The 25602-nt window shown below is 49.5% G+C and overlaps 1 protein-coding gene across 2 annotated transcripts; it reads right to left on the bottom strand.

The window, feature by feature from the left end:
• Window positions 1-1015: 1015 nt before the first annotated feature.
• On the bottom strand, window positions 1016-24812 carry CMBL (carboxymethylenebutenolidase homolog). 2 transcript variants are annotated; one of them, XM_061393880.1, is made up of 6 exons: window positions 24720-24812; window positions 12778-13011; window positions 9426-9533; window positions 5680-5822; window positions 2619-2710; window positions 1016-1768 (listed from the first exon to the last, which is right to left on the bottom strand). In XM_061393880.1, exons 2-6 carry the CDS (start codon window positions 12990-12992, stop codon window positions 1589-1591), a joined length of 738 nt encoding a protein of 245 aa, XP_061249864.1. In that variant the 5' UTR covers window positions 12993-13011; window positions 24720-24812; the 3' UTR covers window positions 1016-1588. The 2 variants fall into 2 exon arrangements, with proteins under 2 accessions (XP_061249864.1, XP_061249863.1); XM_061393879.1 differs by lacking the exon at window positions 24720-24812 and adding an exon at window positions 20851-21068.
• Window positions 24813-25602: the final 790 nt, after the last annotated feature.

Genomic DNA, 25602 nt, shown 5'->3' with positions numbered 1-25602 from the left:
CTGAAGTGACCCTCTGTCCTCCCAGCTCCCTTCCTAATGCTCTAGAGCACCCCTTCCCCTCCCCGCCCCCACAGGGCCAGGCGGGCACCTCTGCTCCCTGGCCCCCTCGCTCTCCAGAGGGGTCGGCCCTCCAGGCCTCCAGCCCTGGCCCCTTGGGTTCCAGGAAGAGCTTCAATCAGCCACCACCCCCTCCCTGGGCCCCTGCAGGCCCAGAAGAGAGGTTCCCCAGGGCTGAAGGGATCATCTCACTCCCTGTCTTCTAAAAGAAAAGGGCCCCGATTCTCCCCCACCCCAAAACCCTAGCCCTGACAAGAAATGGTCATGCACCTTGGGCCGAAAGCCCACCCGGAGCTCAGGACCCAAGCAAGCCCCCTTCCCCCAGCTGGTGAGGAGCACCCCTGCAGGGCCCAGGCCCCCAGGGGGACACAAGCAGCCTTCAGTGTCTGCAGACCCCAGGGGCAGTGGGAGGGAAGGTTGAGGACGAGGCCGGGTGGAGAGTCACCGGGTTGCAGCCGACAAGGACAGCTGCAGTTCTCACAGCATCAGCAGGGTGCGGCCACGGGATGTGGGAAAAGCCAGATGCAAAAACTCAGAAGCTGTGGCCACCCGCGGCTACTGAGGCTTGACTCGGGGCGGCTCTTGAGGAGCCAGGGCTTGGCTTTGATTTTTTTTTTTTAAATGGGAATCATTTTTTAAAACCCTTTGTTAAATGTATTATCATATTGCTTCTGTTTCATGTTCTGATTTGGGGGCCACAAGGCATGTGGGAATCTCAGTTCCCCAACCAGGGATTGAATCCACACCCCTCTTCGTGGAGAGGTGAATTCTTAACCGCCGGACCACCAGGGAAGTCCCTTAGCTTTGATTTCATTTTAATGAATTTCAGTGTTAACACTGAAGCTTCACCCCTGACACTGCCAGCCTCCTGGTTGAACACAGAAGCAGTTTTTGATGCAGCTCCAACCCCGGGGGCCCAAAAACAGCCATGTTTGGAAAACCACGAGACAGCCAGATGGCAACTCTCATCCACCGTTTATTAGATTTTAGAAAAAGCCACAGATTCAAAAACCCAAAAAATCAAGTTTATAAGCTTTATATAATTAGTTCAATGGAACCCTACTTTAATCTCAATATGTATATGATCATGACAAATTCACTCCTGTAAAGACAGAGATAAAAGTACAGTGAAGGTGGGCTCTTGCTCTACCTGAGTTTACCTTTCATGCTTTTCATGGTTTCGCCAATTTAGTTGTTCTGGAGAATGTGCTCAATTCAAGGCCAGGAAGGCCAAACCTAGTCACGTGTTCCTTGGGGACCTCTAGGTTTTTTGCTAATAGTTAGGATATTACTCTATTGCCCAAATTCTTTAGGTACTGACCTGTTGTTAAAAAATCTTATTTTGGGCACATGTTAAAAATGAAAGTATTTCATACATTAACTTTTCCTTCTTAATTTGTGTTTCAAATGACACAATGAATTTTAGGATTCCTTGATTTATTTTCTGTAAAGTGCAAGTAAAACGATCTAAGCATGTCAAAGCACATTTCCGAAAGAGAGCTATTTGGAGAAAGTTTGCCCTCGGCCGTGGCTACACGTACTTGTTCAGCCACTCGAGTAAGTTCCTCCTCGCCTCGTCAATGTATGGCTTGTCTTCAGGCGAACAGTCTTCTCTCTTGCGATGCACAAAGCCGTGCGTCTGCCCGGAAAACGTTTTAATTTGATATTCCACTTTGCAGTGCTCTTTCAGCTTCTGAGTCAGCAAAGAGACCTGGTTGGCAAAAGATGTCATGAAGACAGGATGTTAACCCTCCAGCAATATGTTCCAGTCTCCACTCCTTCCCTGAATGCTCATCACAGAGCTTTAACGTGCGTGCTTTAAGCGCCAGAGCTAGAATGAAGCTTTCACTTTTAATTTTATAACTGACACCATCCTAACCTCTGGCAAAAAGAATTCAGAGCAGTATGTTGATGAAAATGATACATCCACTATTTTGAAGTTATATTAATATATTCACATATTACTCAAAATATCAATCTATTTGACCACATAATATTCAGTGGATTCAATCTGTACTTCAGTAGATTCAAATATAAGTTGTTTGAAATGTATATTCAACATTAATATAATGCATTGGTTGTAATATGATGTATTGTATTTGGATGGCATCACCAATTCAATAGATATAACTTGGGCAAAGTCCAGGAGATGGTGATGGACAGGGAGGCCTGGAGTGCTACAGTCCATGGGGTCCCAAAGAGTTGGACATGACTTGGCGACTGAACAACAAGGGTTGTGAATAACCACAGTAATTTCCAAACAACTGCTTTGAACCACAGTTCCCTTCTGCCTTTCCTTATCAACATACTGGATTTAACAAAGCCATGTCTTCAAGGACAGAGAACTTATGGTAATTGGTCGGTTACACACGGGGGACAGGGAGGCAGGGCCTGCTTACCAGGAGCCTCCATGCCAGCAGCTCTCTAGGGTTACAATCCCTCCCAAAGAAAACCCACTTTTAAAATTTCAATGTTGAAAACTATCTGGAGCAACACACAAGTCCTTTGGGATGTCTTCCCCGAAATGTCAAGTCATCCTCTTAAACAACATGCCAGCTTACCTGCTCGAGAGGAATTACAGCATCGTTTTCAGCAAAAATGAACAGCGTGGGATTCTTCAGACCGTACACGTCTTCAGCGTCTTTGATGATGCCTGGAGAAGGGGCAGACACGAGGGTGTGATTCCCGTACACGAGCCACAGAAAATGACGCGAGTTTGATTTTCCAAAGGAAGACATGTGCGTTGGGGGTTTTATCTCTCTTATTTTTTAGCAGCTCCACAGAAGTGGCCTGGCCCATACAACTGGGCTCAAAGAGAAGGCTGTTGAGTCAGCTCTCCCTTCTCTCCACCTCACTCACCAGGAATTAGGTCATTAAATGATGACTGTAGGCCTTGCCGGCTGCCTGGCTGGTAAAGATGCGGCAGAGCAGCCTGAAAAATGTTCCTTCCTGGAGTGTGCCTTCATTTACCAAGAACTGATAACTTTCTAACCTGGACTATCTGACCAGGGCTGTTCTGGAAGTTTCTCTCAGTCTACTCAAGCCCGGAGGTTCTGACTTAGTGTTTGATGGGGTATTTGTGCTCAAATGAGACCAAGCGTATGAAGTCCCCGGGGACAGCACAGGGCCCTAGCAAGTCACTTATAATAATTAGCTTTTATCCTTCTAAAGATGCCTTCAGAAATTTAGAGATCATTTAGTCAAAATCCTCACCGATTCAGACAACTGTGGGTGTGCTCAGTCCTATAGGAAAATCTGTAAAAGTTTTGCCATCCATTGATATTTTGAAATAAGAGAAGTTCTAAGTGAAAGTCGCTCAGTCATGTCTGACTTTGCAACCCCATGAACTATACAGTCCATGGAATTCTCCAGGCCAGAATACTGGAGTGGGTAGCCTTTCCCTTCTTCAGGGGCTCTTCCTGACCCAGGGATTGAACCGGGGTCTCCCACATTGCAGGTGGATTCTTTATCAGCTGAGCTATCAGGGAAGCTCAAGAGGAGCTTTAACAAAAGATTATTCTGGCACCTATTAAACGCGATATGGATGACTTTATTTAATGAGAATTTGCAGTGGGGGAGGGAGACCAGACTCAACCACACTGTAAGGACAAGAGGGATTTACTGACAATAAAGCAGGGTGAGGACTGGTGGACGGAAAGTCACAAAGGGACCAAGCGGAAAGGGGATTCTGGTCAGATAGCATTTGACAAAGCCTTCGCTGGAGACAGGGCTTCGTCTGGTGGCACAGACGGTAAAGAATCTGCCTGCAGTGCCAGAGACCCAGGTTCGATCCCTGGGTCGGGAAGATCCCCTGGAGAAGGGAAAGGCTACCCACTCCAGTATTCTGACCTGGAGAATCCCATGGACAGAGATACAGTCCATCGAGAGTCCTTGGGGTCACAAAGAGTCGAACAGGACTGAGCAACTAACACTTTCTCCTTGCTGGAGGCAGGCCAGGGTGACAAGACATTGAGGGTGGGACATGAGGAGTCTGATCATGTATCAAGGGTGGAGGATTCTTGCTAAACTGACCCAGTGGGCCAAGGACAGAGCCCAAGGTCGGGACCTAGGCAGACAGAGGACTCACAGAGGAGCCTGTTCTCAAGGGTGGTCATGGGGAATCCTGGTTAGGAGGGAGGAGATAAAATTTCCCCATTTTCTGTAGCAAAGTTAGGTAACCCGGAGAGCCTCCCTTTAGCTGCAGTTCTTCTCTAGAAGGTCAGGAGCCATGGGAAAGAAGGCCATGCTTTCTGCACTATCCTGTTAAGGCCAGGTTGGGTGGCTGGACCCCCGTTTGAGACTCCAGGACTCTATCTAAGACCAGCTCGGCTCCGCAGTCGGCACTTTGCAGCAGCGGCCACGAGGGGGCGTCGGCGAGCAGTCCACGCCGGAGCACCTGGGTGGCCAGCCCCATTGCGCGCAGCAACTAGCTGCTTACTAACACCTTTGTGTAAGTTAACAGGTAAAGGGCTTTTTAAATGCTAAAAGTAAGTGAAAATACCACAGTGAGGAACCATTAAACTAAACAAGAATCTCTAGCATAACTGTGGAATATACGACTATGAAAAAAAGCCAAAGTCAAACGTTTCACATCCTAACTTAATAATGTTTCTGTACACAGATGTTGAAGCTGAAACTCCAATACTTTGGCCACCTGATGCGAAGAGCTGACTCATGTGAAAAGACCCTGATGCTGGGAAAGATTGAGGGCAGGAGGAGAAGGGGACGACAGAGGATGAGATGGTTGGATGGCATCACCGACTCGATGCACATGGGTTTGGGTGGACTCTGGGAGTTGGTGATGGACAGGGAGGCCTGGCGTGCTGCGGTTCATGGGATCACAAAGAGTCGACTGAGAGACTAAACTGACTGACACAGATAACAATGTTCTTATGTCACTGCTGTGATACCTTTGGTCTATCTGGATGAAATGTTTATGTTGCTATTTACATTTTAGAGTGGGTTTTCCCTTTCTTCATGTATGTGTGTTCAGCTGCTCGGTCGTGTCCAACTCTTTGCAACCCCATGGACTAAACAGTCCACCAGACTCCTCTGTCCATGGGGACTCTCCAGGCAAGAATACTGGAGCAGGCTGCCATTTCCCCCTCCGGGGGATCTTCCCAAGCCAGGGATCAAACTGCATCTCTCACGTCTCCTGCATTCGCAGGAGGATTCTTTGCCACTAGCGCCACCTGGGAAACCTCTGTGTGTGTGTGTGTGTGTGTGTGTGTGTGCAGGAGGGCACACATGTGTGAGTAGTTGAGAATTCATATCTTAGAAAAAAAATCTTTTCAAAGCTGTGGCTAACGCTATTGATATTAACCGTTATCGTGGAAAGAAACATTATCCCCTCCATCCTAGGTGAAAAAAATTGAGCCCTTGGGTTAGGGGGCTTCCCCAAAGTCATGCTGTCGGGCCCTTGTTTCCTCTGGTCAGCTAGAACACACATCCGCCTCTAGCTTCAGATTTTTAAAACCATTTCCTGAAGATCAGCACAACATCTCTACACAACCGGGTTTTGTGTTACATCCGGGACCCTCAGCTGGGGAAGAGGCTTGCGGCCATTGTCACTCAACACACCCTCCGGTTTTCACTGTGTAAAAACACACAAGGCAGATTTACCATAGACGGACACCCCTGCCCTGAGTTCTGGGTGTTTCAACATCAGGTGATGAACGGCAGTTCCACCCCAGCAGAATCCCACAACGCCGATTCTCTTGGCGTGACACTGTTGCTTCAGATACTTCAAGACTGCATCGAACTCTCTAAGAAACAGAAAGGAAAGTCATTCAAGGGGAATAACCGGGTGGTTCAGTGGTTACAACTCAGCACCTCCACTGCCAGGGCCCAGGTTCAATCCCCAGTCAGAGAACTAAGATCCAGCAAGTTGCACGGCACGACCCCCCACCCCCGCCCCACCAAAAAAAAAAAAGGTGGAGGCCCCCTGAAAGCGAGCCGGGCAGCGAATGCCAATGGTTACAGGGCTTTGTCAGCAGCTGTTCTGGGAGGCTCTGAGATTCCTACCTTCAGAGCTGTGCCCTCCTGCCCAGCTGATGAGTAGCCAGTGCCCTATCCCCTGGGAAGTCTCCCTGCCAAGCCCAGCCTCTTCCAACCACCCGACAGGGCGGCACAAACAGGACGAGTCTGAGCAACAGCCTCCCACAGCCTCAGAATCAAAGCCAACGACCGCAGCTCAATCCAAGTCCTGCCCCAGAAAGCACCCTCCGGCTCCTCTCTCTCCTCCCCAGGAGGGCCCAGCCGCGACCAGGAGGCAGCTCCCCAGCCCTGTCTGACCGGGCACCTTCGTGCTCCCTGACCAACACTTTAACTCTGCCTCGCCTCTTTCCTCTGGTGCCCAGGAGCCCAGCGGTGTCGGGAAAGCCTCAAGGACAAGGCAAGCCCGAGGGGACCCGGGACAGCGGCCCTCCTCTTGCAAATGGCTCATTTGCAAATTGGTCGTTTGGAACTCATACAGCTTTTTTTTTTAGATGCAAGATGCCAAAATGGAGGTAGGGCTGCAAGCCCTGCCCAGAAAGTTCTGCTTGTTCTGATAAGAAAGAAATGCTGTGTGTTTGCAATTAAGGATAAAGAACGGGAGAGAGAAAACAATTCTCTTGCACTTTTTTTCTCCTTTAATCATAAGATATCTTGGAACATATTTAAACGTTTGTATCATACCATTCTGGGTGCAAGTAATTTTCACAATGTTAGAAGAGCAGCAACTGAGTAATTCTGCAAAATGAAATGGAATAAGCCATTGTTTGTGTCATTTTGGTTTTTCTCAAATGCTCTGATCTTAAGAATAAGTGCCTTAATTGGAAGGGACAAGAAGGAAGAGGGCATTTCTGTAAAAATTCTTCAACCGACTCGAGTGACCCTTTCTTTGCTTTTGTTGCTGCGAATATTCCCCACTTTCCCGGGAACACCAGGATTTAGCTTTAGAAGAATCTCTCTTCCCCACGCTTGGTCCATATACCTTGGGGGCCTTGGTTCCAGGCGTGTAATATGTGACTCAGGCCTGGCCAGTCAGAGCATAAGCGATCTCTGGCCACAATAATTGGTTCAAGGGTGGACTTGTGACCCGGTCATAACCATCAGGACAAAATGGGAATTTTGCTGGGTTGCTAGGAAAAGAGTCAACAGGAGGCTGGAGCTGCTGCAGCCTTCTTGTCATCCAGAGGCAAACGCCGCCCAAGAATGGAGCCAGCATCAGACAAGGGTGTGGAGGTCGAATCCTGGGGATACCTTCCAAGTTACAGATCAACCTCTGCTCAGAGCCAGAAACTACCTCTTTTCGGTTCTGTTAGCCAATAAATCCCATGACTGCTTAAGCAGTAAGTTCAAGATGGCTTTTCTTTCAAACAAAAGACTTGACCAGGCACAAGGACTTCAGTCTACTTTCCAAATTAGTGCTTGCATTTTATGTCTCATTTTGATTGAAAAGGTGTGGTTCTCCTCATCCCCTGTGAAGGGTTTCCTCTGGGCTGCTCTGATGCCTGCCAGAAAGGACCACCCAGATCTGAGCTCACAAACGGGAGGCAGCCCCGTGGGCTCTTCCTCAAAATGTCCTAACTAGTCTCTCCAGCCCACCCCCACACGCAAAGCTGAGTTTCACAGTCATGTCCTAGGCTCTTGGGTTTTCTTGTGTTTCGACTTCTAATTTACTCTTAACTCTGCTTATTTTGTTTTTCTTCGGCTTGCAGCTTGAACCCCTGGGAGGGAGGCCTGGAAATGGATAAATGGGTGGGAGCTTGGGTCCCCAGTGATCTCAGGGTCCACCCTGGGGAGGGGAGAAAGCAGGATGGGGACAGAAAGTGGGGAGTGGCACAGTCTCTACAAAAGCCTCAACTGGCTCCTTGGGGAGCTTGGAGCTGGGGTGACCTCTGAGGGTCCCCCAGCTTGGGGTGAAGGAGCCGGGCCTCCGTACCCCTGCAGTGAGATTCCCCAGGATGGGACGCAAGACAAGGTGCTTCACACCCTAGAGGCAATTCCGAAGGGAGCCGCTGGCCCTGGTCTCCCCCGCAGTGAGACTCTGAGGTTGTTGCTACTTGCTGATACACTCCGGCAAGAGGGGAGCTCCCAGGGCAGCCTGCAGCATCTCCCCAGACTGACTGTGCAGGGGCCCGAGGGAGACCCTGGCCTAAGCCATAGAGTGGCGTGGCTGCTCCACACAGGCACCCAGAGAGGGGGTGTCCAGAACAGAACCCCGGGGAGCATGGGGAGTGAGATGGAGCCGAGGAGCTGCAGCAGACAGCGGATAGGCTGGGGAGGTATCTTCTGACTCTGAGCAAAGGCTGATCCACAGCTCAGAAGGTATCCCCGGGATGCCCATCTCCACACCTTTGTCTGATGCCAGCTCCATTCTCGGGCCCCTGGGGGCTGGGGGCAGGGGTCAGCGTGGGGTCCCCCGGGTCGGGGGATGGAGGGGCCCGCAGCCCGGGGTCAGCTCTAGAGGAGTGGAGAGTCCAGGGACCAGGTGGTCACAGGCAGGGAGCCTTGTTATGGCACTTGCCCCAGCCTGGGCTTGGGGGCAACTTATCAAACACGAGGCTCACGTGTGTAGCAGAACAAAGTCCAATGATGGAAGACGAGGCCTAGGGGTTGGTGGAGTCTTTTGCCTGGGACTCAGGTCTCTAACTCAGGAGGAGCTTGGTCCTGGAGAACATCCTGCTTCTTCCCCCGCCGCTCCATCCTTCACCCTCCAGACAGAGAAGGTTTCCGAGTGGCAGCTGAGCACTCTGGTCCTTGCTTCTGGACTGGCTGGAGCCAATTCAAGGAAAGGCTGCAATCTGGGAGATTTCCCGCCCCCCACTTTTCTTCCCACTGTTCCCTGGACCCTGGCGAGACAGCAGCCCTGGTCTGGCGGGTCTGGTCTAAAGACCCGCAGTCTCCCCAGGGAGGTGGGGAGGGTCGCTGGGGAGGACAACAACACTCAAGGCTTCGTTTCCGGTCCGCTGAGCAGAAACGGGCCTGAGGTTTTCTCAAGTCTCTCTTCTTCTCTGCCTATTGTTTCAAGCGGTTCTGCAGCCCGAGGGGGAGGAAGGCGTGTTGGTCTATGGTCCCCAAGAGCCCAAGGGACAGGGCACCCCAGGGACTTCAAGAAAGCTCCCTCAGCATCCTCACCATGAAGAATTTCCCAGAAGGCAAAGCAAGTGAGCTTGCTGGCAGCAGGGTGCCTGTGGGGTTCTACCCCTCCACTGCATAGACCTTGTCTTCCTGCCTCAGGAAGGACTCGGTGAGCAGTGGCCTCTAAGGTCCTACGTGATGGAGAAGCCAGACCCTCCCCTCCCTCCAGCCTCTTGCTTCCTGGGTCCCTGGGGGCTCCACCAAGACTGCCATGCCGGCTGGTGACACACTGGTAAACTTACTTATCAATCTTTCTGGCATTTCTTGTCTTCAACCACTCTGGGAAGGTGGACCAGTCCCCCGAGGGGTGCCATGGCTCCTGCCCGACAAAGAAGTCTGGAACAATGGTTCTGTAAAATAGGAGAGCCACCCGTCTTAGCGTCAGAGCTGCTGGGACTCGGTCTCGGTTTACCTTCCTTACGAAACCTAGCGTGCTGGCGGCCCTGGACCACAGGAAAAGAAAAAGCAGTGGCCACCGGGCCGACTGTGATCACGGTAAACGGGCCAGCTGGCCCCAGGCCAGAGCATCTCAGATTTCACAACCCAAGGTGCACGGGCCACCAGAAGCCTAATCAGAGCCCAACCCCTCGGAAACGCCTGGCTCAGCACAATGCCCACAAGGTGTAACACCGGGGACAAAGGCTCTGGGTGGCACCTACCCCTGGGGAGCCGCACCCCTCGGCAGGCCTTTTGAGTTAGCCTCAGGCCAGCAGGCACACCTCTGAGCAGTCCAGTCACCATGACCAAGCAATTTCTCAGCCTCCACTCAAGAGGTCAACGGGGCACAATCTCCCGCCTGGAGGGTCTGGTCTTGGGCAGGCTCTAAAAGGGCTGAGGAGTGGACAAGATGGCTTGTGGGGTCCACGTCAGCCTTCCATGGTCATGTCAGGCATGTCAACCTTCCACGAGCATCAGCCCAGGGACTGGGCAACGTGGCTCCAGCCAGAGACCCAGTTCCTAAAGTAAAGGTCACGGCCATGGACAGAGGAACACAGCTCCTCCTCCTGGGGGGGTAGGGGGTGGGGTGGGAGGAAGAACACTGAAATCGGGTCAGAAGAATCTAAGTTCAGGTCCCAGTACTGCCCCGTTCTGCCCTGAAACCTTATGTTGTTGTGAAGTCATGTCCAACTTTTTCCCTTTTGGCAACCCCATGGACTGTAGCCCGCCAGGCTCCTCTGTCCATGGGACTCCCCAGGCAAGAATACTGGAGTGGGTTGCCATTTCCTCCTCCAGGGGATCTTCCCAACCCAGGGATCGAACCCTCATCTCCTACATCGGCAGGTGGACTCTACCACTGAGCCACCAAGGAAGCCCCCCTGGAACCTTAACAAGTCACTTAATCACTTTCAGCTTTTTTCTTGATCCAACAGAGATGGCGCCAAGCACCACCCAACCTCAGAAAACTATTCTGAAGGGAAAACAAACAAGTATGAAGGGCTTTGTAAGCCACAGGCGTCTTTACCCAATTTTTATGTTCCATCTCCAGCTAGTGGACCCACCTGAACCAGTCCACCCTAAAGGAGATCAGTCCTGAATACTCACTGGAAGGACTGATGCTGAAGCTGAAACTCCAATGCTTTGGCCACCTGATGCGAAGAACTGACTCAGTAGAAAAGACCCTGATGCTGGGAAAGATTGAGGGCAGGAGGAGAAGGGGATGACAGAGCATGAGACGGTTGGATGGCATCACCGACTCGATAGACATGAGTTTGAGCGAGCTCCGGGAGTTGCTGATGGACAGGGAAGCCTGGCGTGCTGCTGTCCATGGGGTCACAGATTCAGACATGACTGAGTGACTGACCTGAACGGAACTGAGACAATAGAAGCCTCCATCCTATCCAGCCTCCTGGTCACAGCAGGTGACCTAGGGCCCCCCAAGACCTCTGCCTTCATGCCCCAGTTTCCTGACCAGCAAAATGAGAACTGCGACAGCCCTGCCTCAGCAGAATTGTTGGGGGAAGAAGGGCAATCGTCCAGGACCCACCCTAGCCCACGGTCTGGCCGAGCCAGAAGGCAACCAGGATTGGCTGTTGTTTTTATACTGGGGTAGCCCCTGGAGAGTTAAGCTGCTTCATCTTCAAGAGGCTTCCCTGGTGACTCAGCTGGTAAGGAATCTGCCTGCAATGCGGGAGATCTGGGTTCCATCCCTGGGTTGGAAAGATCCCCTGGAGGAGGGCATGGCAACCCACTCCAGTATTCTTGCCTGGACAGAGGAGCACGGCAGGTTATAGTTCATGGGGTCGCAAAGAGTCAGACACGACCGAGCGACTAAGCACACATCTTCAAAAAGAAACCTGAGCGTCAGTGGGCATGCACCCTTTAAATGGGTTCTCCTTGTAGGAAAACAAGGCAGGGGCTCCCTTTGCTTTGCAGCTTCTCTTCTTGAGAAAACAAAGGGAATCAGAGCACACCACACTCAGGGCTTGCTGGGCGTTACACTTAGCGAAGCTGGACAGAAGGAAGGGTCCCTCCCCTCTCTCCTCCAAGCTTTACTGAAAAGAAAGTGAAAGTCACTCAGTCGTGTCCAACTCTTTGCAACCCCGTGGACTATACAGTCCATGGAATTCTCCAGGCCAGAATACTGGTATGGGTAGCCTTTCCCTTCTCCAGGGGATCTTCCCAACCCAGGGATCAAACCCAGGTCTCCTGCATTGCGGGCGGATTCTTTACCAGCTGAGCCACCAGGGAAGCCCAAGAATACTCTAGTGGGAAGCCTATCCCTTCTGCAGCGGATCTTGCCAATCCAGGAACCAAACCGGGGTCTCCTGCATTGCAGGCAGATTCTTTTCCAGTTGAGCTATCAGGGAAGCTTTACTGAAGCTACTACCAGCACCAGGGCGGTGAGGAGCAAACAGATGACAGCATTCACCACAGGTGGTCGTGGCCACGCACCGTGACCAAGGGATGACCTTCGGGAGGTGAGGGAGGTCTCACTCTGACATGATAGTTTGTGTTTAGACCAGGATAACCATGGGTGCCCTGTGTGTGAAAGCTGACCCCAGGCAGAGATGCTTCAGGAGCCAAGTAATTGGTCTGTTTCAGAGTTGCTGACTTCTGTCCCAGCTGTCCTGCACTAGTGTCTATGTGGGGCCCCACATGGGGAAATAACTCTCTCAGCATCCAGCAGGTCTACACGGCCAGCCAACCAAAGAGGATCTGAAGGCCAGAGACTGAGTTGGGAGCAGTTGGCTTCCATTGGCTATTGGATATTGGCTATCATATGACATTCTCCATTTTAAGGGCTTCCCTGGTGGCTCAGACGGTAAAGCATCTGCCTGCAATGCAGGAGACCCGGGTTCGATCCCTGGGTTGGAAAGATCCCCTTGGAGGAGGAAATGGCAACCCACTCCAGTACTCTTGCCTGGAAAATTCCTTGGACGGAAGATCCTGGTAGGCTACAGTCCATGGGGTCACAAACAGATGGACACAACTGAGTGACTTCACTTCCTTTTTTCTTTTCAGTGAGATAAGAAAATAGATAATGTATGTCAGAACACAGTCAGGGTTTTTTGGTTTTGTTTCCTTTGAAGGAAACAAAATACAGAAATTTACATGAATTTAAGCCAAAAAAAAAACACAGAATTTCATACGTACGTGTATCCATTTCCTGCAATCATGTCAGCCATATATCTGGTGTTGGGCAACTGCCAGCCAAATATATCCTGAATGACAACCACAGCTTTGCCAGCGTCCACGGGGGATTTGGTGAGATAAGCCTTGATGTGCTCCACTTGAACTTCATGCCCCAGCCCTCCATACTCTATTCTATGGCCAATGTCACATGGACAAGGATAAGCTTCGTTAGCCATTGGAGGTACTCAGGTCGGGCTACAGGGAGAGAACAGGCATTATACTCTGAGTGGTGCAAAGCCAAAGCTTACAAACAATGAGTAAACGAAATCAAGAGTACAGGGAAAATTAATTTTAACTATGTTGTTGTTTAGTTGCTCGGTTGTGTCCGACTCTTTGCCACCCCATAGACTACAGCCTGCCAGGCTCCTCTGTTCATGGCATTCTCCAGGCAAGAATACCAGAGTGGGTTGCCATTTCCTTCTCCAGGGAAACTTCCTGACTCAGGGATCGAACCCACATCTCCTGCACTGGCAGGCAGACTCTTCACCATGGAGCCACCAGTGAAGTGTATTCAGGCACGAAGTCAATGATCACTTCTAGTTCTGGGTAATAAGATCAAGGCTGATCAGAATCCACTCCCATTACAAACACTAGAAGCACAAGTGTATGTGCTTGCAAGCTCAGTCATGTACAACTCTGCAACCCAACTCCATGAACTGCAGCACACCAGGCTCCTCTGTCCATAGGAAAGATTTCCCAGGCAAGAATACTGGGGTAGGTACCCAGCCCCTACTCCAAAGGATCTTCCTGATCCAGAGACTGAACCCGCATCTCCAGCACTGGCAGACAGATTCCTTACCGCTGAGCCACTAGGGAAGCCCCTATGACATTCCAGGGAAGGTAAAGTAATAGAGAAAGAAATTAAATCACTATTGCCAGAGGCTGGGAGTGGAAGAAGACTGACTGACTGCGAAGGGACAGGGAACTTATTGGGGTGATGGACATGTTCCATATCTTGGTTTTGGTGGTGGCTACCTAGTTCAATACTTCAGCATCAATCAAACTGTACACTTTAAAGGAGTGAATATATCATACTTCAATAAACTTTCCTTTTTAAAAAATGGCAGATTAACAGGAGAGAGAGCATACATGTTATTAATGTTTTTAATGAGTACACAGGGGCTTTGCAGAAAAGAAGTGAAAGCCCAAGAAGGAGACACATGGCTTAAATACCATTTTAACAAAGGGTGATAAATTGTGGAGATGTGACCAGGAAAGACATGGGGAATTGATAAAAAGAAAAGGATCTTTGAGCCCAGTGCGTTAATTCAGACTCGTCTCAGTGACAGCTCTTCATCTCTGGTGGTAAGAGTTGCTCCTCTCATTGGGCAGGGGTGGTGGGGGGTAGTTATGGCCTAATTTTAGGCAGGAAAGCAGAAAGTGGGGGTGAAAAACAACTCTTTTTTCATCTGCTGTTTCTCAGTTGCCTTCAGCTCAAAATAATCAATATGCCCAAATGCCATATTTGAGGATGGCATTCTCTGATCCTCTTCAAGTGTATGTAATTGACAAGAGGAAAGAACAGAAATTAGCTAAGAATCCAATTCATGAAGTGAGAGAAGGGACTTCCCTGGTAGTCCAGTGGTTAGGATTCCAAGCTTCCACTGCAGGGGGCCTGAGTTCAATGCCTGGTCAGGGAACTAAGATCCCTTAAAGCTCAGCTTAAAAAAAAAAAAAAAGTGAGGGGGAAAAAACAAAATAAACCCCAAAGAAGAAAATAATGAGATGAAAATAAACAATGAAGAAAACAGAAAATGATTAAAATCTGAGTTTTTTTGAAGAGTTATAAAACAGGTATATCTCCAGGAAACCAGATCAGTAAAAAGGACAGAATGACAAAGACACATAACAACAACATAACAGCACAAGGAATGAAAAAAGGACATATTTTTCCTTTTAAAACTCATAGATAGTATGAACAACTTCATGCTATTAAATTTGGACACAGAAAAAAAACTGACAAATATACAGAACACAAGAGAGGGAAACATTCCTAACTTTAGAAATCAATGGAAAAGAAAAAATAAAGGATGAGGCAGCAGGAGATTAAAAGAGATTAAAGAGAAATGAAACCAAATGCACTGTGTGAGTCTTGACTACATCCTGGTTCCAAATTATGATCAGTTACAGGGTTTCCCTGGTGACTCTGGTAAAGAACCCGCCTGCCATGCAGGAGACGTGGCTTCAATCCCCGATCCAGGATGATCCCACATGGCTCGGTGCAGCTAAGCCCGTGCGTCACAACAGAGCCTGCGCTCTAGAGCCGGGGAGCCACAACCACTGAGCCCGTGCACCTCGACTCCTGAAGCCCGCGTCCCTAGGCCCGCGCTCCACAGCAAGGGAAGCCACGGCAAGGAGAAGCCTGCGCATCGTTACAAAGAGCAGCTGCCACTCCCCACTACTAGAGAAAAGCCTGAGCAGCAACGAAGACCCAGCAAAAATAAATAAAATAAATAAAATTATAAATAAGTAAAATATATAAATAAATTAAATACAATTATTTTGAAAAGAAGATCTATAACAGACATTTGGGGAATAATCAAGGAAATGAATATGGATGATAGTTGATATTATGAATTAATATTAAGTTTCTTTGGTGTGATAGTTATGCAGGTGAACATTCTTAGTTTTAGAAGATGTATGTTCAAGTAGGGGATGAAATATCAACGTCGGAAGTTTACCCTCAAATCATTCATCAAACAGACATGCACAGACGCACATATAGACACATAAAGCAGTTATGGCAAGCTGCAAACACTTACTGAATCTAGGTGATCGGTATACAAGTTTGGCTTGCTTTCAGTGTGTGTGTGTGTGTGTGTGTGTGTGTGTGTGTGTCTGGCCGTGCTGGGTCTTCACTGCTGCACGGGCTTTTCTCTACTTGCAGTGTGCGGACTACTCATCGCATGGCTTCTCCTGTGGACCCCAGGCTCTAGGACACGTGGGCTTCAGGAGTCACCACACATGGGCTCGGTAGCTGTGGCTCTGGGCTCTAGAGCACAGACCCAACAGTTGTGGCACACGGGCTTAGTTGCTCCGTGGTATGTGGGATGTTTCTGGATCGGGAATCGAACCCGTGTCTCCTGCATCGGCAGGCGGATTCTTTACCCCTGAGCCACCCGGGACGTCCTTTCTTTCAGTTTTTGAAGAACAACAAGGAACAGTGTAACTGGAACAGAAAGATCAGGGAGGGCGGTGGGGGATATTCCACTTCCCAGCACCCTCCAAAAGCTCCCATCTAATATGGAGGAAAAGCCAAATTATTTCTGCAAGAGGGGCAATGGAGAAAAGAGGGAGAACAGTCAGGGGCTGAGTAGATTTTTCAGGTGCAGCCAACTGGTTTTGTTGACAGATGGCATGGGTAGGGTCCTTGACCAAAAAGAGTCAGGGGTGACTAGGTCTTTTGCTTGAGCAACTGGGAAAGGACAGAAGGTCTCAACGGGAAGGGGAGAGTGAGACAGAGCAGGTTTGAGACCAGGACTTCAGTCTGGGGCATGAGAGTTTGAAATGGCTCTGAGACACCCTGAGCGGACAGTTGGATGACGAGTTCAGGGCCGGGGGCCAAGCTGAAGACATGCATTTGAGAGTGATCAGCACACACAGTCGAACCTCATGATCTGCAGATTCTATATTCATGAACTTGCCTACTTGCTACATTTACTCAGAAGGCCAAAATCAATACTTTCAGGGCTTTTGCGTCATCTGCAGGTCTGTGTAGAGCTGCGAAAAATCTAAGCCACGGAGACGTGCGTTCCCAGCCAAGGTTGAACAAGGCTGAGCTCTCACTTCCTGTTTCAGCTCTCATGCTGTGAACAAGCGTCCTTCTCGTGGTCTATTTAGAGCCACGTCTTTTGTAATTCTGTGCTTTTTGCTGGTGGTTTCATGGGAAGTGCTGAAGTGCTGTCTACTGTTCTAAATGCAAGAAGGTGCTGATGTAACCAAGTCTAAAAAAACACTTAATGAGAAAACTGGGGGGACTCCCTTGGTGGCCCAGTGGCTAAGACTCCGAAGTCCCAGTGCAGGAGGCCTGGGTTCAACCCCTTGATCAGGAAACTGGATCCCACATGCTGCAACTAAGACCCGGCACAGCCAAGTAAGTAAATAAATACTTGGAAAAGACTGGAGAAAATCAATGGACTGCGTAGTTTTGGTGATATTGAGAATCATTTTAACGGTGGGGGTGGGGGGAGGGAAAGAGGAATAGTATTATATCAGCAAAAGTTTCGGTTTGATGAGTCCTAGCTTTTATAGCAACATGCTAACACTCATACTGATAAAATGACCAGAAGTCTGGGCTCTCCCAGTACGGCCACGACGGTGGCAGTGTCCGAGTTCTGACAGTGCTGGATGTAAGGGGTTCAGGAGGGTCCGCTGTACTAGTCTCTGGACTTCCATACACCCTTCAGATGTTCCACAACAAAAAGCTTTCAAACTCTCATTAAAATTTTAAACACTGTAAGATAAAAGGTTCCATTAAAAAAAGTGAGGAAAAAAGATACAGACTAAATGAAGTTACTCTTTTCAAAGCAGGGGCTGTGGTATCCAGATAAAATACATGAGGAATTGTTAGAAATTAACAAGAAAAAGACAACTCCAATAGAAAACGCTCCAAAGGTATGAATAGGCAATTCATAACAGGATATACCTGAATGGTCCGTAAACGTATGAAAATATACTCAACCTCAATGGTATTTAAGGAAATTATACTAAGAACAACACAAGATACCATTTTACCTCTTGCAGATCAGCAATAAGTCTTTTAACACCAAGAGATGATGTCCGTGTAGGGAGGAGAAAGGGAGTAAAAACTGCTACACACTCTGGGAAGCAGGTCAGCAAAGGCAACAATGCAACCCAGAAATCCCCCACTGGGTGTATTCCCTGGAGAAATTCATGCATATGTGTGTATGTGCTCACCCACGAACATCCACAGAGGATGTGGAAGACTGTTCTTGCCATCAAGATATAGCAACAATTTCAAGCAACCTATGCAAGCAATCTAAGGACCATCAGGAGAAGAATAGGATACACTGTCATTTACTCACTGTCATGGGTTAAATCATGTCCCCCTCCAAAGATACTGTTCAAGTCTGAACCCACAGAACCTATGAAAGTGGCCTTATTTGGAAATAAGTTATTTGCAGAGGTAACCAGGTTACGAAGAGGAACTAAAGAATCTCTTGATGAAGGTGAAAGAGGAGAGTGGAAAAGCTGACTTAAAACTCAACATTCAAAAAATCAAGATCATGGCATCTGGTCCCATCACTTCATAGCAAATAGATGGGGAAAAATGGAAACAGTGACAGACTTTATTTTCTTGGGCTCCAAAATCACTGCAGATGGTGACTGCAACCATGAAGTTAAAAGACGCTTGCTCCTTGGAACGAAAGCTATGACCAACCTAGACGGCATATTAAAAAGCAGAGACATTACTTTGCCAACAAAGGTCCATATAAGTCAAAGCTATGGTGTTTCCAATAGTCATGTATAGAGATGAGAGCTGGACCATAAAGAGGGCTGAGTGCCAGAGAAGTGATGCTTTCGAATTGCAGTGCTGGAAAAGACTCCTGAGAGTCCCTTGGACAGCAAGGAAGTCAATTCTAAAGGAAATCAACCCTGAATATTCATTGGAAGGACTGATGCTAAAGCTCCAATACTTTGGCCACCTGATGGGAAGAGTCAACTCATTGGAAAACACCCTGATGCTGGGAAAGATTGATGGCAGGAGGAGAAAGGGACGACAGGGGATGAGATGGTTGGATGGCATCACCGACTCGACGGACATGAGTTTGAGCCAACTCCAGGAGATAGTGGAGGACAGGGGAAGCCTGGCATGCTGCAGTCCATGGGGTCATAAAATGTCAGACACGACTGAGAGACCGAACAACAACATCCTGGAGGAGGGTGGGTGTTAATACAATTAATGACTGGTGTCCTTAGAAGCGGAGAAGCCAATGGCACCCCACTCCGGTACTCTTGCCTGGAAAATCCCATGGATGGAGAAGCCTGGTGGGCTACAGTCCATGGGGACGCTAAGAGTCAGACATGACTGAGCAACTTCACTTTCACTTTTCATTTTCATGCACTGGAGAAGGAAATGGCAACCCACTCCAGTGTTCTTGCCTGGAGAATCCCAGGGACGGGGGAGCCTGGTGGGCTGCCGTCTATGGGGTCGCACAGAGTCAGACAGGACTGAAGCGACTTAGCAGCAGCAGCAGCAGCAGTCCTTAGAAGAGAAATAAATTTGGGTACAGATATAGGCACACATGGAGAAGGCGATGGCACCCACTCCAGGACTCCTGCCTGGAGAATCCCATGGACGGAGGAGCCTGGTGGGCTGCAGCCCATGGGGTCGCTGACGGTCGGACACGACTGAGCGACTTCACTTTCACTTTTCACTTTCATGCACTGGAGAAGGAAATGGCAACCCACTCCAGTGTTCTTGCCTGGAGAATCCCAGGGACGGGGGAGCCTGGTGGGCTGCCGTCTATGGGGTCGCACAGAGTCGGACACGACTGAAGTGACTTAGTAGTAGTAGTATAGGCACACAGGAAGGACAGTCACGGGACAACACAGGCGGAGGCTGGAGCGAGCCATCTACACGCCAAGGAACGCCAAAGACCGCAGCCACCACCAGAAGCCAGGAGAGAGACAAGGAAAAACTCTCCTTTACAAGTGTCAGGAACAGCATGGCCCTGCCAACATCTTCATTTCAGATTTCTGGCCCCCGGACAATGAGAGAGTAAGTTTCTGTTGTCTTAAATCACCCAGTTTGTGGTGATTTGTTACAGCAGCTATAGGAAGCTAATCCATTCTTATAAAGGACACTGCAAGTTCAGTGAACAAACTCCATACATATGCACCAAAATGTTCAATCTCGAAATCTAATGCTTTATAAAAAGACAATGGCTTTTTGATGCTAAACAAATACTAAGACCTCCAAACAATAATACTCCACTGAACACTGTAGGAAAAGTGAAACACATGGGAATAAAACACACCACACATTACACAGTGGTTACTGTCAGGAGGTAAGGGATGGAGACTGTTGGTTTTAACTGTATTTGCTACATCTTCTTTCCCTAAAAAGCTTTGATTTGGGGCTTCCCTGGTGGCTCAGGGGTAAACAATCTGCCTGAAAATGCAGGAGACACAGGTTCAATCCTTGATCCAGGAAGACCCCACATGCAGCAGAGCAACTAAGCCCATGCACCAGAACGACTAAGCCTGTGCTGTAGAGCCCACGGACTGCAGCTTCTGAGCCCACGGACTGCAATACTGAAACCCAAGCACCCTCGAGCCTGCGCTCCGCAACAAGAAGCCATCACAGTGAGAAGCCCTCCCAGTGCAACTGGAGAGGAGCCCGCACTCGCGGCACCTAGAGAAAATCCTGTGCAGCAACGAAGACCCAGCACAGCCAAAATCAAATAAATAAATTTTTTTTTTTAAGTTTTGGTTTCAAGTACATAGGACAAAATATTCATATCTTAAATCTGTGTCATGTAACTATAGGTGGCTGTTACATGATATCCTGTACTTTCTACCAGATTCTAAATGTTCATAACTAGCAATAAATACATTTTAAGGAAAGAGAAATTAAGAGTTAGTCATTTGACGACCTCCCTGGTGGCTCTGTAGGAAAGAATCTACCTGCCAATGCAGGAGACTCGGGTTTGATCCCTGGGTCGAGAAGATCCCCTGGAGAAAGGAACGGCAGCCCACACCAGTATTCTTGCCTGGGAAATCCCACGGACAGAGCTGGCGAGTTACAGTCCACAGGGTTGCAAAGAGTCGGACTAAAAACAACAACAACAAGACTGCCTGCTAAGCAGAGCTCTGGAAACCAGAAAAAATACAAACAGAGTGGGCCATTGGATCGTAGAAAAATCTGACTGTACCTTTCACGGCTTTGCTTCCATAAACGACATTATAGAACGAGGATTAGTAAGAGAAGTCAGAGCAATAGTAGCAGTGAATTTCATGTGCCACTGCACACAATTTCTTGAAGAGCAATTCCTCTGGCTAATTTCTTACCTGGGCAGTCCAATGAGGATGCAAGACAGCAGGAAAGTAGCAACCTCGAATCAGAATCTTTTTCCTTGACTTTCCACCGCTATCCACTTTCCAAAAGGAATGTTTACAGCCAAGAGAGCCGCTCTCTGGGCTGATCCCGAAAGGTCTTTCTCCCGCAGAAAGGGCTGGTGGCCAGGGAAGGCTTGGCCATGCCACACACGAAGGCTGGACTCCTGCCAGAGCCTTCACGTGGCACAGCAGCCCAGCCCAGCCTGTGTGCCCCAGCCCAAGGCCACGGCGGGCAGGGCAGACAGTTTCTCTGTGGGCCAGAGCCTTGGGAAACATGCCCTTGACACTCGACTGACTGTACTAGACATAAATTTTCTGCACAGACACTTTAGGATTTGGGCCCTTCCCTCACCCCACCCACTAAGTACACACTTGTTACAACATAATTTTCAGGAAACAAAGTAAAACTATTATGACTCCCGAAGAGTTATCAAAAAGACTTCATGTTAAGGCTTGTGCATTACTCGTGTAATAAGAGGAAATAAAGCAGATGTTGTAACAGGGCCTAAGGGGAAAAGGAAAGGGCACAGATGTCTACCCAGGAGAGGGATCTGGAGATGAACTGTACGTGGAAACCAAACCAATTTTTCCACCGTAGAGGAGGAAGCCAATTAGTTTATCACCAGACAGGACAGAATTTACAAACCTATCAGCAACCCCCAACATTCACAGAGCTGCAGAACAGCTCCAATACAGTGAACAGGGCTGGAACCATACAGCTCGGAGGGTGTGCTACAGTTGATGGGTACTTTTCCACTGAAACACAGAGTTCCTCCAATGACATGACAAGGTCATGGTGAGTGATAAGGTTTCCTCCTGTAAGGGGATCGGACTGTGGGCTGACACCTATGGTGGGGGCCTCATAAAATGTACCGAGAAGGGCTTTTCTGGATCATGGCAGGTGGGCTTAGCCACACGTACCAGCCACTCCGAGATCAGATCTGCAGTCTTCGCCGCGGACGCCTCCAGAAGTCGGAGTCCTCTGTATGACACCAGGGGTGGCCAGGACAGACCCCAGCAGGGGAGACCCCGAGGGGCACATTTCTTTTGGCAAGGCCACCCAAAATGCAGCAGCGAAGCCCACGATCCGCCCACCACATCCATGCAAGATCCCACAAAACTGTGAATGACTGCAAGAGCCACCTTCTACAGACCAGTTTTCTCATCCCTCGACAAAGATGCTCTCCTTGATCTGATTCCAGTCAGGACCCTCTGAACTTTCTTCTCAGCCAGGCTCTGACTTTGGGCTTCATGCAGTGTTAGTAAGACTCCGGGCTAAGTCGGTTCAGCCCCCGCTCTCCGTATCTGACTCGGTTCCTGTTCCTCCACCACCCCCCAGGGGATGTCTGCTCACCCTGGATCATCTTCTGTAAGAATCCTGTTAGGTCAGCTTAAGCCGGAATCCCCTTGTTTTCGTCCACTGACCCGTACTCTGCTCTCTGGCTAGAAATTCCCACTTTTCCTGACATTTGGAGTTAAAGCCCCTTGCCTCTCTCCTACTGCAAAATCCTGCTGGAGTGGTCCCTACAGCTATCACAGTGGTCCTGAATAACTCTACCTTACCGTTTTTTAACAAGCATCACGAATGATTAATTTTTTTCTCTAACACCCTCCAGTCCTCCTTCACACAGCAAATGTCTCCACCAAATTACAAGTCTAGACCCACAGAGGGAGAAAGCAATGGCAACCCACTCCAGTACTCTTGTCTGGAGAATCCCATGGATGGAGGAGCCTGGTAGGCTGCAGTCCATGGGGTCGCAAAGAGTCAGACACGACTGAGCAACTTCACTTTCACTTTTCACTTTCATGCATTGGAAAAGGAAATGGCAACCTGCTCCAGTGTCCTTGCCTGGAGAATCCCAGGGACGGAGGAGCCTGGTGGGCTGCTGTCTATGGGGTTGCACAGAGTCAGACAATGACGCGACTTAGCAGCAGCAGCAGACCCACGGAGATCCCCGGGGCGTGTTCCATCTGCAAAGTCAAGGGGCTGCTGTGTCCTCCCTCCTCCCCTAAGATGCACCTTCCGGAGGCATTCTTTTACTCGTTACGAATGTGTGCTTCTTGACTTCTTCTTTTGAAGCAATGATAACACTTGCCTAGTTCCCTCTTTAATGAATAAAACAGAATCTTTAGCACATGCTCATGTTCGTATTCAGTTCAGTTCATGATTTTGCCTTTCGCGGAAAAGTACCCTTTAACTGTGTAACTGAACACTCTCCTTTTCTCATTGGAGGGCAGAAGATGAGAGAAAGGGGTGGTAAAGCTAGTTCCTGCTTTCATACTCCCAAGGATTTAAATAACTCGGGAGTCACACTTCCCAAAGCAATGAAGATTCTCTAACAGAGACAGAGAAGCAGATCTCAATGAGAGAAGCCGATTGGCATCGAGGGAAATGTAACTAGCAAAGAAGTCAAGGAATAAAGTGCCAGCAGCCTCAGAGGTTTAGAGATGGAAACCCCTGCAAAGACATGGAAAGCAACACTGAGGAATGTTACAGGACCATGAAGGTGGCTGCCAGGAAAGCCTGGGGGGCTTCCTTTAAGGGTAAACATTGGAATTTGCAGGGCACTCGATCTCCAGTCTCTACCCTTAGAGATGGTCCTGTGAACATCAACTCCCCCAGTTATTTTTGTTTTTCAGTAAACATGGCTTTCCCTGGTGGCTCAAACAGTAAAGAATCAGCCAGGAATGCAGGAGACCCGAGTTCAATCCCTGGGTCTGGAAGATCCCCTGGAGAAGGGAATGGCAACCCATTCCAGTATTCTTGCCTGAAGAATTCCTCGGACAGAGGAGACCAGCGGGCTACACAGATACCACTGCGTGACTGATGCACACACACAGTCAGGGCTGCGTTTTCCAGAGGGTACACAGTCTTGAGAACATTAATTAGAAAACAAGATGGGATGAGGCTAGACTGGCCTGTGAACTTGGCAACCAGACGCCTGCCTTTGGCCTTTTCTTGGACTGTGGCGAGGCCCAGATGGCATTCCCACTGATACCCACAAGGCTCACTTCTGACCACCTTACTTTAAATGGGCTTTGAAAACAACAGGTGGCATTCCCATCAGCAAGTGGCCCTAAATCACAGGGCCCAGTGTCAGCAAGGCCTGGGCCTCACCTCCTGACACACGTGGCCCAGCGGGAACTGTACAGTCTCTGCTGGCAGGACCCAGCCAGCACCCAGGATGCCACGCTCCTAGACCAGCCCCAGTCTCGTTTAACATCACACTAAGTTGCTTCGTGTCCAACTCTCTGCGGCCCCATGGACTGTAGCCCGCCAGGCTCCTCCTGTCCATGGGATTTCCGAGGCAAGAATACTGGAGTGGGTTGTCACTCCCTTCTCCATCACCCGTTAATAAATGCTTCAAAGTGTGGAGAACGGACTGGACCCGGGTATGCTCATTTCCCCCCCTCCCCGCACACTTTTACATTAGTAGGAAGAACTTTACAACCAAAATGTTCAATTGTAGGAACACAGGCACGAATAGTATTTAATAGCATACAGGAAAGGATTGTGACATGGTGTTTCACTGGGGAAAAAAAAGATTGCAAATTTATGCAGAGTATGAGTTCAACTTTCTTTTCAAAATGTACGGTGAAAATGTAGTACAGGAAAACACTCCAAAGCACGATGGCGGGGTGGCGGTCCTGCAAGGGACAATGTCCTGCTTTGCTGTAAGCAGGTGTTGAGGCTGAACTGGATAGGTTCATTCCCTGGGCACATATGCCAAAGACCTCCTTTGCCTCCTGCAGACGCACGCACGCAAGTCAGAGTAGCGCCGACCTGCAGCGGAGTCCTCAGGCCAGCAAAACACACTTACCTCCTCCAGCCGCCTGAAGACCGCTGTCCACCCCGCGAGGAGGAGGAGACCGGACAGGAGAGGGCAGCGCGGCAGCCCTGCGGGACCCAGGGGAGCCGGTCGGGGACCAGCCGAGCGGGGAGGCGCCTTCGGCCGAGACGGAAGTGGACGCGGTGACGAAGCGCGGCGGGATTCCGGCGGGCCAGTGGCCGTCCAGGATTCCAGCCTCCAGGAAGGCCGGAGTTGGAGGGCGGGGCGGGGAGACCTGGAGGGAGGAGGAGGGAGGAGGAGGAGGGAGGGAGGAGGAGGAGGGAGGGAGGAGGAGGGACTGGGGAAGGAGGGAGGTCGACCAGGAGGATGAAGACCGCGAGCCCCTGAAATTTACATGTGTGGTTGGTTCCGGAGGCCTGTGACTCCTTTGTTGCTGTTCAATGGCTAAGTCGTATCTGACTCTTTGCGACCCCGTGGACTGTGCAGCTCGCCAGATCTCCCTGCCCCTCACTATCCCCCTGCTGCTGCTGCTAAGTCGCTTCAGTCGTGTCCGATTCTGTGCGACCCCATAGACAGCAGCCCACCAGGCTCCTCTGTGCCTGGGATTCTCCAGGCAGGAATATGCCATTTCCTTCTCCAAGACATGCATGCATGCTAAGTCGCTTCAGTCGTGTCCGACTCTGTGCGACCCCACGGACAGCAGCCCACCAGGCTCCTCTGTCCACCGGATCCTCTAAGCAAGAATACTGGAGTGGATTGCCATTTCCTTCTCCACACTATCCCCTGAGTTTGCCCAAGCTCACCTCCATTGGATTGGTGATGCCCTCCAACCATCTCATCGTCCCTCTTCGCCTGTGGCTTCTTTACTATAAATCTAAGTTAGGCTGTTTTAAAAAGTAGGTGACTAGGTATT

This window comes from Bos javanicus, chromosome 20 (genome assembly GCF_032452875.1).
Source record: "Bos javanicus breed banteng chromosome 20, ARS-OSU_banteng_1.0, whole genome shotgun sequence".
Taxonomy (NCBI): Eukaryota; Metazoa; Chordata; class Mammalia; order Artiodactyla; family Bovidae; genus Bos; species Bos javanicus.
Note: the sequence above shows the minus strand (reverse complement) of the source record. Positions and strands in the feature narration are given on the sequence as shown.

Bases quoted from the DNA above. Each gene is read 5' to 3' on its own strand.
- CMBL (XM_061393880.1), bottom strand. From the start codon at position 12,992: ATGGCTAACGAAGCTTATCCTTGTCCATGTGACATTGGCCATAGAATA. The intron at 9,534-12,777 runs GTACGTATGAAA...CCTATTTTACAG, and splicing joins ATTGCAGGAAATGGATACAC to AACCATTGTTCCAGACTTCT. The intron at 1,769-2,618 runs GTAAGCTGGCAT...TTTGCCAACCAG, and splicing joins CTGTAATTCCTCTCGAGCAG to GTCTCTTTGCTGACTCAGAA.